The following is a 14,901-nucleotide window of genomic DNA, read 5'->3' as shown; positions in this document are numbered from 1 at the left end:
TCTGTTGTGTTGTGAAAGTTAAGCCAGTCTTTACATAGTGGGTGTGATTAGTCCTCTTTGATTACATAAGTCAAATGTGAGTCTAAAGAATCTTGGAATGCCTGCAAATCTAGTGAAAGTGACTCTCCTCTTGTGGTAGATGGACACATGACTGTAACACAGCCTGTGGAAAGTGAACCCGTGTTATTATATCCTAATTATAGAGACTGTGTAAACAGAGCAGGGTGGAGAATTAGCCTAGAGTGTGGAAAGGGAAAGCCCAAAGAACAAGATCAGTGGTTTTTTCAGCTTCATCCAGGGGAGCTAGACATAGCACAAATACTTGTGCCACTTAGAGGGTAGTGATCACTCACGAAGCCTCATCACGGCCTAAATGAGCTCCCCTATGAAATTATCCACTTCTTTGTTTCAATTCCATTTCACCAAGCAACCCTTTAATGATGATTTTGGCTCTTCAAATGCCCTGCTTCTGGGAATGAGATGCCCTGGTTGGGGTGTGTAGGGTTCAGGTCGCTGGGTGCAGAGAGCCTTCCATAAATCAGTCACCGTTCTGGCAGGTTTACTTTAATATCTTGTGAACTTGATTAAAATCGGGCCCCTTGCCTGAGTCTAATCAGTTTTCTGACATTGGGAGGACTGGCGTGCTCACAGAAGTTCTCAAGCTAGCATCATTCTTTGAGGCATCTTTAGTAAAAAACCGACTGACCTTTTCCTGAAGATATTCTGATCTTAACGGTCCTTTTAAACTAGAACAGGGAGCTTCTGTTCCTTTATAATACTTAATTCATCAGTTACTGCAGGATTCTTACTATCCTGCTATGGACAAGAAGGAAGATTTATGACCATTGGGGGCAGGGGGAGAAAAGTATTTGAAATTTTTAAAATGTTTTTTAAATGTTTTGCTTTTTTTTTTTTTATTTTTAAAATTACATTGTAAATTTCTGAAATGTCCTAAAGGCAGTTCTCTTATATGAGTGGTACATAGTGATTATATCAAATTCACTGCAAATAATTTTTCTTGAATATTCTTATTCTAGATTGTGAAGTAGCATGCTCTAAGTATGGTCTCTGGCCTTTGTTTTTATAGGCATTAAATTCAGAAGAGTTTTTCTAATCAATAGGTCTTTTCAAAGATTTGATGGAGGTGAAGTTAGCACATTTACTGAAGTATGACTATAGAACACATTTCTATTTCAATTTTCTCTCCTAGCTTTATTGCTCTGGCTGAGAATCAATATGAAAATAGTTGAGTATATATTCTCCACCTTGTAGTGTACAAGGCAGGTATACTTGGACTTTGCTTTTGAGGTGCTTATAGTTTAGTTTAGCAGTCAATTTTCTGGTAACAAATTATATTTAAATGCTTGTCAGTAGTTTGTAAATTAGATACTCCAGATGGTTTGGGAAAATAATGATGGGAAATGAGCATTATTAATTTGGTTAGAATGATATAATCCAAGTATACTTGGGGACATTAATGAGTATTCTCAAAACTCCTTACACATTTTAAAAGACTTAAGATTAATAGTCTGAAAGTTATGCTTTCACACTTTTACTCATCAGAGTTCAAAATGCAACTAGCTTAACTTCAGTTTCCCTGATTTTTTTTTTTTTCTGATTTAGTTTATATTTCATTGTTTAGGAGATTCTGTTTCTGTAAGCAATCCTGAGGGCAATTTTAAAACATCCCAGTTCCAAGAATTAGAAGATCTCTTTTTATTGGCAGCTGGAACAGGCTTCACACCAATGGCTAAAATACTGAATTATGCTTTGACTAACATACCCAGTCTCAGGTATGTAATTTTATCTTTTTAATTACTATCCTTTGTGAGGCTGTTAGATTAGTATAAGGTCTTCTAAATTAATTACTCAGTGGACCTTAATGGATATATGCTCATTCCCTAATTTATCATTTCTTACCCTATGTCCTCCAGTCCTAGCTGTTTTACTAACTTGATTCTTTTATTTTGGATACTTTTGGTTACCTAATCGGCATTAAAGAAAACATTTCATGCCACTTTATGTTAAGACTTTTCCATTCATGTGTATCTTAAATGTAATCAAAATAGTTCTTTTTGAGTTGTTGTTGTTTTTTCTTTTAAGGAAAGTGAAGCTGATGTTCTTCAATAAAACAGAGGATGATATAATTTGGAGAAGCCAGTTGGAGAAATTAGCATTTAAAGATAAAAGGTATTAAAATGGTGTTCGCTCCGCATTTCAATGTTCAAAAATATGTAGTCAGTCTAGGCCTTAACTCCTTTGATTGGAGTTTTTAATTGGCCAGGAAGCTCCTTCAAAAACAAAATAAGCTAATCAATAATTCTCTCAGTGTAAGTAATGTTAATACCCTTCCTTCAAAGAAGTATTGTTCAATAAGATTAACATGACATCATATATGTATCAATAAAATATATACTGGGCTTTACATTGTGTGACTTATACTGAGTTGGGTTTCATCGAAAATGACGTAGTATACCCAACTCGATATTTCAAGATTTTTTTTATAGTGGGCACAAATCAAATAAATGTGATGAGATAGACCAAGCAAAAATAAGTATTTTTCTTTAGTACAAAATTTCTTAGAGCATTTAATATGCTAATGTCCACTGTGACTTTTCAAGATGGGGGGCTTTTTTATACAGTGTTAAGATTTTCTTCATTTTTGTCTATTTACATTAATGCTTATTAATGACTGTGGTCCTCAGTACACACCTTGGGAAATGCTGGAATAGGCAATAGAGAAAAGTCTGAGTCAGACCAAACTGTGGTAAAACAAGAACATGAAAATCTGTTTCATTGAAAAAAAGCCCTAGCACTGTCAGCTGAAATAAGATTTTTGAAACGGGCATATTCCCAAGTCCTCTAAACAGATTTAAAAGTGGTAGGAAATTTTAAAGGAATTTTTTAGAAGAGTGGCTCAGACTAGCTGTCATACTTTCTAAAGCATTTCTGAAGCTCTTTGTAAGAAATTCAGTCCTTTGAAAGACTTCACACAAAATATCTGAATTAAATAGGTTGAGGATCATGCAGTACAGATAAAATTCTAGGCCCTTTTGAAAGAGCTAAAGATGTCAGAAACTCAGCTATTCTGGGGCTCCATTTCTCATTGAATACTTTCTGAGTGTCCTAGCTAAGGGAAGCCTTGGCCTCCTCTTGCTTTTCCTCCTTCTGTCCTCCATCGTTCTCTCTTCATAAGTAATATTCACAAATTAAGGATGACTTGAACTTACTTATCCTTAAGTATTTAGTCTTCTTACAAACTTACACCATAAACCTAAGAATATTAACTATGATTCAGATAGCTATATGGCAGTTTAGATCATGGTTTAAAGAAATACCAGTTCCTGGGTTCACAAGTGTCTTTTTCACTATTTTCAAAGTGGAAAATTAGAAGAGTATGTATCAAAAAGCCTAAAGCCCTAATTTTGAGTTTTCATTCTACCCTTCAGTGGTTTGGAACTTATTCAAAAATTACTTAGCTCTTTGAGCCTGTCTCTTCAAAATAAAATAATGATATATTTCCTACTTACTTCATAAGGCTATAATGCAAGGACTAGAGAAGATTGTATAAGTGCCTTGAAAACTGGGAAGCCCTACCTCAGATATGTGGATTTGGGTTTCGAAGAACTTTACCTACATGTGTTTCATTTCTGTATTAACTGTTCGAGCTCCAGTTTTCCTATATCAAATAACTTAAACAGCATAGCTAGGCTTTTTTTTTTTTTTTAACTTTAGGGTTTCTTAAAAGTATTTCTGGCAGTATTTTGACAAAGCTATTTTTTAAGATAGTTCCCTTGTACAAGAAGATCCATTTACCAGTATTTGAATGAATAGACCTTGTCCTTTTAGTCTTTCAGTAGGAGTTAAACTTGATTTAAGAAGTATTTGGTCTAAAGAAATCTGTTGACAGCCTCTAAATATACAGTGTGTTTCCTTTCATTCTGTTTTGTTTTGGTGTACATGATCAGAATTTGGGTTGGTGGATTGCATAGGCTGAAGTGTTGAGGATGAGGAAAGGCCCCACTTTTGTTTTCTCACGTCTGGGTGACTGGACTGATAGCACTCACCAGGCTTGTGCTCCTCTCCACCTTGCAGAGAAAAGTGCTAGTGTTCGGACTTCTGGCCTGCCTTTACCCTTCCTCTTCTGCTCCTTCTCCTTCTCTTCTTGCTCTCCGCTCTTGCTTCTGTGCTCTCACTCTCTCTCTGCTCACTTACCTCCTCCTTCTTCTTCCTAGAGACGCAGCTGTCCTTGCTTGAGGCTGACCTCTAGCGTTGTATAGTTTATGGTCCCTGGAGACATAAAGATGTATAGATGGCTGTGGAATGTCTCTCTGCAATGTTACCATATTCTGAGGCTTTATAAAAAAGCTAACCTTAAAAGCTTATTGGTGGGTTTTGTAGCACTGTTGATTGTTAAGTCCCATACAAAAAAGGAAAGTAGAAGTTCAGATTTGATATAAAGTTATTTTAGATACTCACATCTGTGTTTCTGTTAGCATTTAAGGCCTCAGTTTTTCCATTTGTAGAATAGGAATATCAATACCTACATCATAGAATTGTTTGGGTATGGAGGTCAGTGAGGTACTGTATATGTAGATGCCTCACCCAGAATTAGCATATGTGTAGCATTCATTCATTCATTAAATACATGGGAGCTTCTACCATGTGCCTGCATACAGGGGCACAACAGCGAACAGCATACTGTGTTGGCTTATTTTCCCATGCAATCCAGGGGATATATCTCTTCATTGACCCACATTGCTAAACTTCACAGAATTGCAGAACACAGGTATATCATAAATACTTTTTTTGGATATTTCTATTTCAATCAAGTTCCATTAAGTGTAGAATTTGAACAGAAAATAGCTTACTTGAATTTTATCTAAATATGTTATTACACTTGACACTTAACTCCAGTGGTTAAGACTCCATTCAAAAAAATTTCAGATCTGGGGTGCCTGGGTGGCTCAGTGGGTTGAAGCCTCTGCCTTTGGCTTGGGTCATGATCCCAGGGTCCTGGGATTGAGCCCCGCATTGGGCTCTCTGCTCAGTTGGGAGCCTGCCCCACCCCGCCTCTCTGCCTATTTGTGATCTCTGTCTGTCAAGTAAATAAATAAAATCTTAAAAAAAAAATTTTTCAAATCTAGCACAATCTCACACATTTATTTTTCTAGAGAAAACAGAAAGCAAATATGTATGGTAGTGGATGTAGCTAATTACTATGTAAACTGGAATGCAAATTGAACTTCACTTATCTTTCTCTTGACTACTGAACAGTGTTATGCATGAGGTCCCACCCCAGCAGAATGCTCTAGCTCTGTGAGTTCTCAGCTTTTGCAGAATGATCTTTGAGGGGTAGGATAGCTTGACAAGGAGATTGACTTCTGGGCAACATTTTGTAATATAGAAATATAACAAGTGTTTTCCTTCACTTTCAGAGCATTTTTGGAGAAAATAACCTTCTTTTAGTTAAGCGCTCTTTCTCTTTCTGACACACAAACACATGTGCACAGACACACACTCATCTTTTTTTTTTTTTTAAGATTTTTATTTATTTATTTTGAGAGAGAGAGAGAGAGACAAAGTGAGAGAGAGCATGAGAGGGGAGGTCAGAGGGTGAAGCAGACTCCCCATGGAGCTGGGAGCCCAGTGTGGGATTTGATTGCAGGACTCTGGGACCATGACCTGAGCTGAAGGCAGTTGCTTAACCAACTGAACCACCCAGGTGCCCCCATACTGATCTTTTTGTTTTGTATTTTTTTAAATAATGTAGTCATACTGACTGTATGTTTTATAACTACATTTTCTACTTAATGTATTATGCCTATTCTGTGCATTAGACTACTTTAAAGCAGTGGTTTTCCATCTGGAGTAATTTTTGTCTGCCACCATGACTTCAGGGGGCATTTATGTCTGAAAACATTTTTATCATCACCACTGAGGACATCTAGTTGGTAGAGGCCATGAAGGCTGCTAACTTCCTACAGCACACAGGACAGACTCTCACTGCAAAGAAATACCCATCCCCAAAGGCCAGTATTGCCACTTGGGAAAACTTGCACTATACCATGATTTTTCATAGCTACATTGTATTTGATCATGTAAGCATACCATGATTTATTTAACCAATCCCCTGCTGTTTGGTCTAGAGATTAGAAGTTGTTCTGTACCTCTCTATAAAGGATAAAAATTCATCAAAAGAATCAACAGGTCAGAGAATACCAAGACTATTGATATATTTTGGCAAATGGGCTCTAGAAAGATAAAATACCCAGCACAGAATATTGCACCCCACACACTCAATATGTTAGTGTCTTTATTTTCCCTAGAAAGGATGAGATTAATGTTTAGGGCATATGGGAAAGAGAAAAGGAAAGGGATTCCAAGCAGCAAAGGAATGGGGGCACAAAGGACGGTGTTGTGTACCCCGTTATAGGCACCAGTGGGTCATGTGCCTCACTTCACATGTCTGTGAAAAGCATTCTTAATGTTGGGAAAAGATACAGAGCGAGTAAGAGGACCTAGTGGTGGAGAAGTCCCGAAGGTCAGTAGTAACAGCAAAGACCATACTTTGAGAGGTACAAATCCTATGTTACAAAGGTTATAGAGTGATTCTGTTTTTGTGAGGGTGGGGATGGCAAAACTTCAATGGAAGAAGGGGCTTTGGAGCTGAGCTTTGGGAAGCAATTAGCATTTCTGTGAACAGGAGAAGAAATTTGGGTGATAGGATTTTAGGAGCAAAAAACCATAAGGGCCAGTATGTTGAGTGATTTAGCATTTAGCAAAAGAGCCCGGTCCAGTTTTGTTGAACTATATACATTGCATAATGGAGAACAATGTGAAATAACTCTGTGCAAAAATAAAACCATTAATTAGATCTATTTAGAAGGAATCTTAGTGGTGATCACCTCAAATCCTCTCCTTTTGCAGCCAAAGAAACAGGGTAGGTTAAAATCAGGGAATGGAAGACCTTGAGTGTAATTCATATATTAAGTAAGTGTGTACAAAGTGGGCATGGGAAGCTCTGGCCACATGGGAAGGAAGCTTGTCTCCCTTTATTACCCACAGGCTCTGCGGATAATGACTGGCTCTGTTTCTCTACTCTGGTATCCACATTAGGACTCACAGTGTTTCAGTCCAGTTGATCTAGCAAAAGCTGATGATTTGAGAGTCAAAAGTAAATGGAAAATGTGCCCGAACCCCTTTCTTTTTCTCCAGCCTATGATGTGTTCAGATATGTGGACCCCTAATCTGGACCCTTAAGCACTCTCTTCCTCCCAGATGGTCCTCAAATGGTGTGTTTCTTAGAGTGTTCGTGTGTGTTCCCTGCTAAAGGGCTCTGTGAATAAATAAATTTGAAAAAGAATATATGCCATATTACCTCCTTGAAGATTTGCTGGGAAATTAGCATATGCAAGGTTTTGAGAAATTCTGAAGAAATCTATTTAAGTTTTCTTAACCCAGTAGTCCCAAACTCATTTGATAGGTTAGCCTTTTCTCATGGATTACCATTCAACATCAGGAAGCACACAGTATTTCATCAGATTCATTTTGAGAAGTGTTTCCATAATGTATATATTTTATCAAATTTTAATCCCTAGCTATTTATTTTGTGAGTTATTTTCCTGTGTGCAAATAACAAGTCTTCTTGCTGTTTCTGGTATTTTTTATTAAGTTTTTAATTTTGATTCCAGTATAGTTAACATGTTCTGTTAGTTTTAGGTATAGAGTATAGTGATTCAATGATTCTGTACATTACCCAGTGCTCATCATGATAAGTACACTCTTTACTCCTCATCGCCTTTTTCACCCATCCCCCACCCACCTGCCCTCTGGTAACCACCCGTTTGTTCTCTGTAGTTAAGTGTTGGCTTCTTGGTTTGTTTCACTCTCTCTTCTTTTTTCCTTTGCTCATTTGTTTTGTTTCTTAAATTCCATGTGTGAGTGAAATCATATGGTATTATTCAGCCACAAAAAAAAAAAAAAAATGAAATCTTGCCGTTTGCAACAACATGGATGGAGCTGGAGAGTATAATAGTAAGGGGAATGGAGAAAATGAGAAAGACAGATACCATATGATCTAGTATTTTTCTTTTAGGCCCTGGATACCCTAAAATACTATTCTCTGGGTAGTTACCAATCACAGAAGCTTCAAAAGCACAAAGTTGTAAGATGGGATCAGGGTTTTTAGGAGAACTAATAGCAATGATGTGTCAGATAGATTTGGGCTGAGGGTATTAGGGCAGTATTTTATTTTACTTTTTCATTATTTAAAAGATCTTACTTATTTATTTGACAGAGAGAGACACACAGCAAGAGAGAGAACAGAAGCAGCAGAAGTGGGAGAGGGAGAAGCAGGCCTCCCGCTGAGCAGCGAGCCTGATGCGAGGCTCCATCCCAGGACTCTGAGGATCATGACCTGAGCCAAAGGCAGATGCTTAAGATTGAGCTACCCAGGCACCCCTAGGGCAGTATTTTAGATAAGAGGTCTAAGGGCTTCAGTGAAGTTGTTGTAGTAAACATGGAAGGGTAGGGGACGCATGTAAGAACTATGAAGGAGGTAGGTTTCAGAAGCTGAGTGCCTGGAGGAGGGACTTGGTTGTTGGATGACTGCGGGCTCTGCATAGGATTTAGACTGAATGAATACAATTGTATGTCAAGATATTTCATCTCAGATCATTATCCATCTACTCTAAAAGAATTTTTTTCACAAGCTTATTTACTGCCATTGACATTTAGAACACACAGGCACTTTCTAGGAGCAGGTCTCTTCTCTCTTCATTCTATTTTTATGTTGCTTTGCACTTTATAGATGATCTAAATTTATTGTCGGTAACATTTTCAAGAGTTCTAGACCTTTCCTGCATTTTGAAATCGTAGGGCAGGAAGGAATTTCAGAACTTTTATTCTTATGCCTCAAGACTGTAATTGTTTCAGGTGGCAATTTGGCCTTCTTCCAGAATAAACCAGAAGAGAGGATTCCATAGTAACCATCTGTGTCTTGATAGGGTAAAAAGGAGTCCCTCTTTTAAGTGTTCTTGAGTCTTAACTTGATATGGCTCCTACTCCAGTGTAAGCTCTTCTAGTCCTGTGAAGGGGATAAGCAAGATAGCAGCCTTTCACAATATCCCTAAAAATTGCATCCGTGTGACTGTTCACTTTTTTCATTGAGTGCCCAAAAGTTACAGTCAAGGGACCATTGTGTGAATAAATATGAAATGTATGAGAAGTTTACACCATTTATGTAAGGATCTCAGTTATTTACCACCCTTCAGTGGACACCTGCAGAAAGTATGCCAATGATAGGCTGTTATTTTTTTTTTTTTAAACATCTCAGTAAAAGAAAATTGTGAGGTTTTTTTTCAGATGAGAGGGACACCACTATTGATTTATATGTCTTCATAGTTTTGTTCCAGTGACAGACTTGTTGGAAATAGAGCTAGAGGAGACACTTTTTTATCTTTAATTTAACAAGGCAGTTTCTATCTTTTCTCCAGTTGTCTATGTGTAATTGGGAATGTCTTAAGATAGTAGTTCAGCAGCTGTTTTGGGTCTCCTTTGATAATCTGATGAAGGATTATGTCTTCCCAGAAAAATACACTTACAAGTTCATGTACATTTTTTAATGTGATTTCATAGATGCCAACACATGACTTTGTTCTTCTAAGTACAGTTTTTAGGGGTGCCTGGTTGGCTCATTTGTTTAAGTGTCTGCCTTGGGCTCAGGTCCATGATCCCAGGGTCCTGGACTCGAGCCCCTCATCGGGCTCCCTGCTGAGCCAGGAGCCTGCTTCTCCCTCTCCTGTTGCCCCCTGCTTGTGCTTTCTCTCTCCTCTGTCAAATAAATAAATAAAATATTTTTAAAAAATAAGTACAGTTTCAGGGGCACCTGGGTGGCTCAGTGGGTTAAAGCCTCTGCCTTCGGCTCAGGTCATGATCCCAAGATCCTGGAATCAAGCCCCACATGGGGCTCTCTGCTTGGCAGGGAGCCTGCTTCCTCCTCTCTCTCTGCCTACTTGTGATCTCTCTCTCTGTCAAATAAATAAATAAAATCTTTAAAAAAAAAAAGTACAGTTTTTATTTTTGACCAATATGGCTTTGTAAATACATTTCTTTATTCATTCATCTGGCATTTTTGCACTCTTTCCTCAAGCCAAGCCTAGATCCAGTATTAAATAAGGCAGCCAAGCATTCCTGCCCTCATGGAGCAGTAAACAAATACAACATTCTAGAATTATCTAAAACTATCTTAATTTTACATGCTAACAAGGAAAAAATCGGTTAGTAAAAGGAAGTCTTTGGGAAGCTTTTTTTTTTTTTTAAGATTTTATTTATTTATTTGACAAAGAGAGATCACAAGCAGGCAGAGAGAGAGGAGGAAGCAGGCTCCCTGCTGAGCAGAGAGCCCGATGCGGGGCTCGATCCCAGGATCCTAAGATCATGACCTGAGCCGAAGGCAGAGGCCCAACCCACTGAGCCACCCAGGCACCCCTTGGGAAGCTCTTTTGTACAGAGTAGATTAGAGTGCTGCTGAAACTACCTGGGAGCCTCAGAGGTTAAAAAAAAAAAAAAAAAAGGTAATTCTTTAGGGTTCTTAAATATAAAAATCAGAATACTAGAATAAGGATCATAGAGTTCTCCCACCTTGTCCTATACATGGGCAAATAAGACCTAGTGACTGGGGTCTGGGTGAGAGCTAGGACTGGTTTTCTCACCCCTGGCAGGCACTCTGACGTGGTCTGTCGTGCTTCATGCCAGTCTGTTTTGGGGACTCAGCGGCAGCAGAGCGATGTGAGGGAGAGCAGCACCAGATCCCTCTTGTTTCTCTTGTGATGCTTGGCTCCCTTGGCCCCCTCGCAAGGGAAACTTTTTTCCGCTTTTTCTTAAGATTGACATTAATGGATGATTTCATTTCTGCTGGTCTTGAGAAAATATCTTATTCACTGGAAATGGTAGAAAATCATTTGATCTGATGCTACTAAAAATGGGAAGAATTAATTGGCATTTGCTACTTTGGAGAGCAGGTACAACATAAAATGTTTAATTTACTGTGATTCTTTACCAGTAATTCACTCAACAGATTACAGAACTACGGGGGAAAATGGTCTGTAGTTACGTGGTGAGACTTAGCTTGATGTTCTTCTTTCTGACTTTAATTCTGTACATTTCCTTTTTCCTGTGTATCATTTCTTAGTGTTTGAGCACCTCCTGGGTGTTAGCCGCTAGGGGCACATTGACAGCCAAAGCATTCTTCTCATGGAGCTCATGATCTAATGGGGAAGGTGGACTTCATGGACTTGTCATCTTGATGACCACATATTTACAAGCTGAAGAAAAGGGAAAGGGAGACATGTCTCCACCACATATAACAAAGGACTGATGGGCTGCAGTGCTTCCCCCTGTGGAAATGATGCTTGAGCTAAGAACTGAAGAGTGGGGCATGGTAGGAACATTGGCAGAAAGAAAGAGGATGGGCAGCATGTGAAGACAGAATCAGATAGACACACGGTTAGGAGCGAGGACTTGGCGAGGGTGTGCCTATGAGGGGTGAGGCAGGAAAAGGTATCCAGAATAAATCCCTGGCTTTGGCAACCAAGTTCAATGGCACCACTCATAAGGATAACATCAGGAGTGTGGTAGGGAGGTCATAAGTTGAGGTTGAAGTGATTGACAGCAATAGTAAGAAGTCAAATAGGCCCTTGAGTCTGGAATTCATTGGAGAGGTTCAGGTCATTAATAGCACATGCACTTATGTGTTAAAATGCACATGTCATTGGTAATCGCCCTGTACTATGATTTATACAAGCAGATTATTTTTTAAATTTTTTTATTTTTTAATAGAGATAATATATTATTAGCCCCAGTGGTACAGGTCTGTGAATCACCAGGTTTACACACTTCACAGCACTCACCGTAGCACATGCCTTCCCAATGTCCATAACCCTACCACCCTCTACCTACCCTGATCCCCCCGGCCCCCCTGAGTTTGTTTTGTGACATTAAGAGTCTCTTATGGTTATACAAGCAGATTATTAATAGAAATGTGGAGTTCTCTGAGATCCCTTGGAAGTCTCTTTCTAGTGAATCCTGTAAATAATGCCAGACTACTCTTCTTATCCGTAGTGAAAGCTAATCCTCAGTAAATATGCATTTGCCTGTATGTTTTTGTTGTCTTTGCTTTCAATGTATTCTAGTGCTTTTTTAGAAGTGTATCACTCTTCTTGCATTAAGTTGTTCTCAAGGGGGAAAAATAAAATATTTTCATGAACTTGAAACATGCTAATAATATGTTTAAAATAATAGATTTTTTTAAAAAATGTTTCTTTTCTCTAGATTTGATGTTGAATTTGTTCTCTCAGCACCTACTTCTGAATGGAATGGCAAGCGGGGACACATTTCACCAGCTCTTCTTTCTGAATTTTTGAAAAGAAGTTTAGACAAATCCAAAGTCCTCATCTGCATTTGTGGACCAACACCATTCACAGAACAAGGAATGAGGTGAGTAGTACTGTAGTAGGGAAAAGAATACCCAACACTAGGGGTGCCTGGGTAGGTCAGTGGGTTAAAGCCTCTGCCTTCAGCTCAGGTAATGCTCCCAGGATGCTGGATCAAGCCCAGCATCGGGCTCTCTCCTCAGCGGGGAGCTTGCTTCCTCCTCTCTCTCTGCCTGCCTCTTTGCCTACTTGTGATCTCTGTCCATCAAATAAACAAAAAAATCTTTAAAAAAAAAAAAAAAAGAATTCCCAAAACTCTGAAATGCATATCATTTATAAAAAGCAATTGACTTAACTCTCTGTTCTTCCCATTCATACACAATGGCACTGCAATAGTCTGTTACAGCCTAAGAAAATAGTAAAGTTTTTAACCTTCATGCAGGGGGGAAGTTGGAGCCCAGGTTTATGCGTGGAGTTAAATGGGAGTGAAGATCTCTGCTAAGGACAGGCAGTATGGATACATACTCATGAGTTTGGTGCCACAGCCTTAGGTGGGACATAGGATTCAACCTCTTCTTACACCACAGCTTCAGAACGTAGAGTGATTAGTAAGCATTGTTCATCTCATTGTAGCTTTTGGCTTTTTTTCATTCCCTGCAACTGGGCAAAAGCTAGTAAATTACAGTGACTGAAAGCCAGACAGCAAGACAGGAGAGACTAGAACATAAATAAGCAAAGACCAAGAGTCGAGTCTACATAATGAAATATCAGTGGTGGTGTTCATCTTGTTTGAAAATCACCTTGCCCTGATTTAAATCATCAGGGAGATTCAAATTAAAACCACATTGAGATATTACCTTACACCAGTTAGGATGGCCAAAATTAACAAGACAGGAAACAACATGTGTTGGAGGGGATGTGGAGAAAGGGGAACCCTCTTACACTGTTGGTGGGAATGCAAGTTGGTGCAGCCTCTTTGGAGAACAGTGTGGGGATTCCTCAAGAAATTAAAAATAGAGCTTCCCTATGACCCTGCAATTGCACTACTGGGTATTTCCCCCAAAGATACAGATGTAGTGAAAAGAAGGGCCATCTGTACCCCAATGTTTATAGCAGCAATGGCCACGGTCGCCAAACTGTGGAAAGAACCAAGATGCCCTTCAATGGACAAATGGATAAGGAAGATATGGTCCATATACACTATGGAGTATTATGCCTCCATCAGAAAGGACGAATACCCAACTTTTGTAGCAACATGGACGGGACTGGAAGAGATTATGCTGAGTGAAATCAGTCAAGCAGAGAGAGTCAATTACCATATGGTTTCACTTATTAGTGGAGCATAACAAATAGCATGGTGGGCATGGGGAGTTAGGAGAAGGGAGTTGGGGGAAATTGAAAGGGGAGGTGAACCATGAGAGACTATGGACTCTAAAAAACAATCTGAGGGCTTTGAAGTGGCGGGGGGGTGGGAGGTCGGGGTACCAGGTGGTTGGGTATTATAGAGGGCACGGATTGCATGGAGCACTGGGTGTGGTGAAAAAAATAATGAATACTATTATGCTGAAAATAAATTAAAAATAAATAAATAAATAAATAAAATGACACTTTAAAATAATTCATTAAATGTAGCTACTATTAGGTATCTAGGTGATTTTATTTTTTTTTAAGATTTTATTTATTTATTTGAGAGAGAGACAGTGAGAGAGAGCATGAGCAAGGAGAAGGTCAGAGGGAGAAGCAGACTCCCTGTGGAGCTGGGAGCCCGATGCAGGACTCAATCCCGGAACTCCAGGATCATGACCTGAGCCGAAAGCTGTTGTCCAACCAACTGAGCCACCCAGGCATCCCAGTCTAGGTGATTTTAAAATATGACTGCCTTAAATGCCTGGTTTTTCCTTGTTTTTGAAATATGGCTACACCAACCATTTTCTGGATAGTTTCCTCTCTTGCTATCTTATTTTTAATTTTAATTAAGAAAAAGACTAACCTCAATAAATAAAGACATAGAGAACTGTTTCTTTTCATGTTACATTTTAAAAGTATTTTAATTAAATTTAAGTGTGTTTGTGGATTTTAATACCTTCAGAAAAATGTTCTTTAATCACTCTCAATTTAAATTTTTTAAAATATTATAATTTAAACTTTTTAAATCTTTTAGAGTTAAAACTATTAAAATTATAGTGAAAACTAACTATATGATTTGAAGTAAAGTAATTTTCCAGAAGAAAAAGGTTAAGAGATACATTCTTCAACTTTATTGGCACTGCTATTTTAGATGTATTTTAAGGCTTACTTTATAGATTGCAGCATAATAATCCTTTTACATGATGGGAATCATAAACTCTTCAGCATTGAAAGAGAGACTGTCTTTAAGACCATTTAATGCAGTTAACTGACTGAGGAAGAATCCCTTGTCCAGCCTCCTAAATAAGTGGGTTGTTTTCTCCCCTGAATGATGGGCTAT

The 14,901-nt window shown here is 38.5% G+C and overlaps 1 protein-coding gene across 5 annotated transcripts in view; it reads left to right on the top strand.

The window, feature by feature from the left end:
- LOC101688264 (cytochrome b5 reductase 4) overlaps positions 1-14,901 on the top strand; it is a 96,913-nt gene that overhangs the window by 69,120 nt on the left and 12,892 nt on the right. For all 5 annotated transcript variants that reach the window (XM_013046371.2, XM_013046370.2, XM_013046369.2 and 2 more), the window contains 3 exons: positions 1,643-1,793; positions 2,104-2,190; positions 12,334-12,498. In XM_013046371.2, the coding sequence (XP_012901825.1) occupies positions 1,643-1,793; positions 2,104-2,190; positions 12,334-12,498 (403 nt within the window). The remainder of the gene's footprint in view (positions 1-1,642; positions 1,794-2,103; positions 2,191-12,333; positions 12,499-14,901) is intronic.

The sequence above is a fragment of the Mustela putorius genome, unplaced genomic scaffold (genome assembly GCF_011764305.1).
Source record: "Mustela putorius furo isolate JIRA1106 unplaced genomic scaffold, ASM1176430v1.1 tig00000166_pilon_pilon_pilon, whole genome shotgun sequence".
Classification (NCBI taxonomy): domain Eukaryota; kingdom Metazoa; phylum Chordata; class Mammalia; order Carnivora; family Mustelidae; genus Mustela; species Mustela putorius.
Note: the sequence above shows the minus strand (reverse complement) of the source record. Positions and strands in the feature narration are given on the sequence as shown.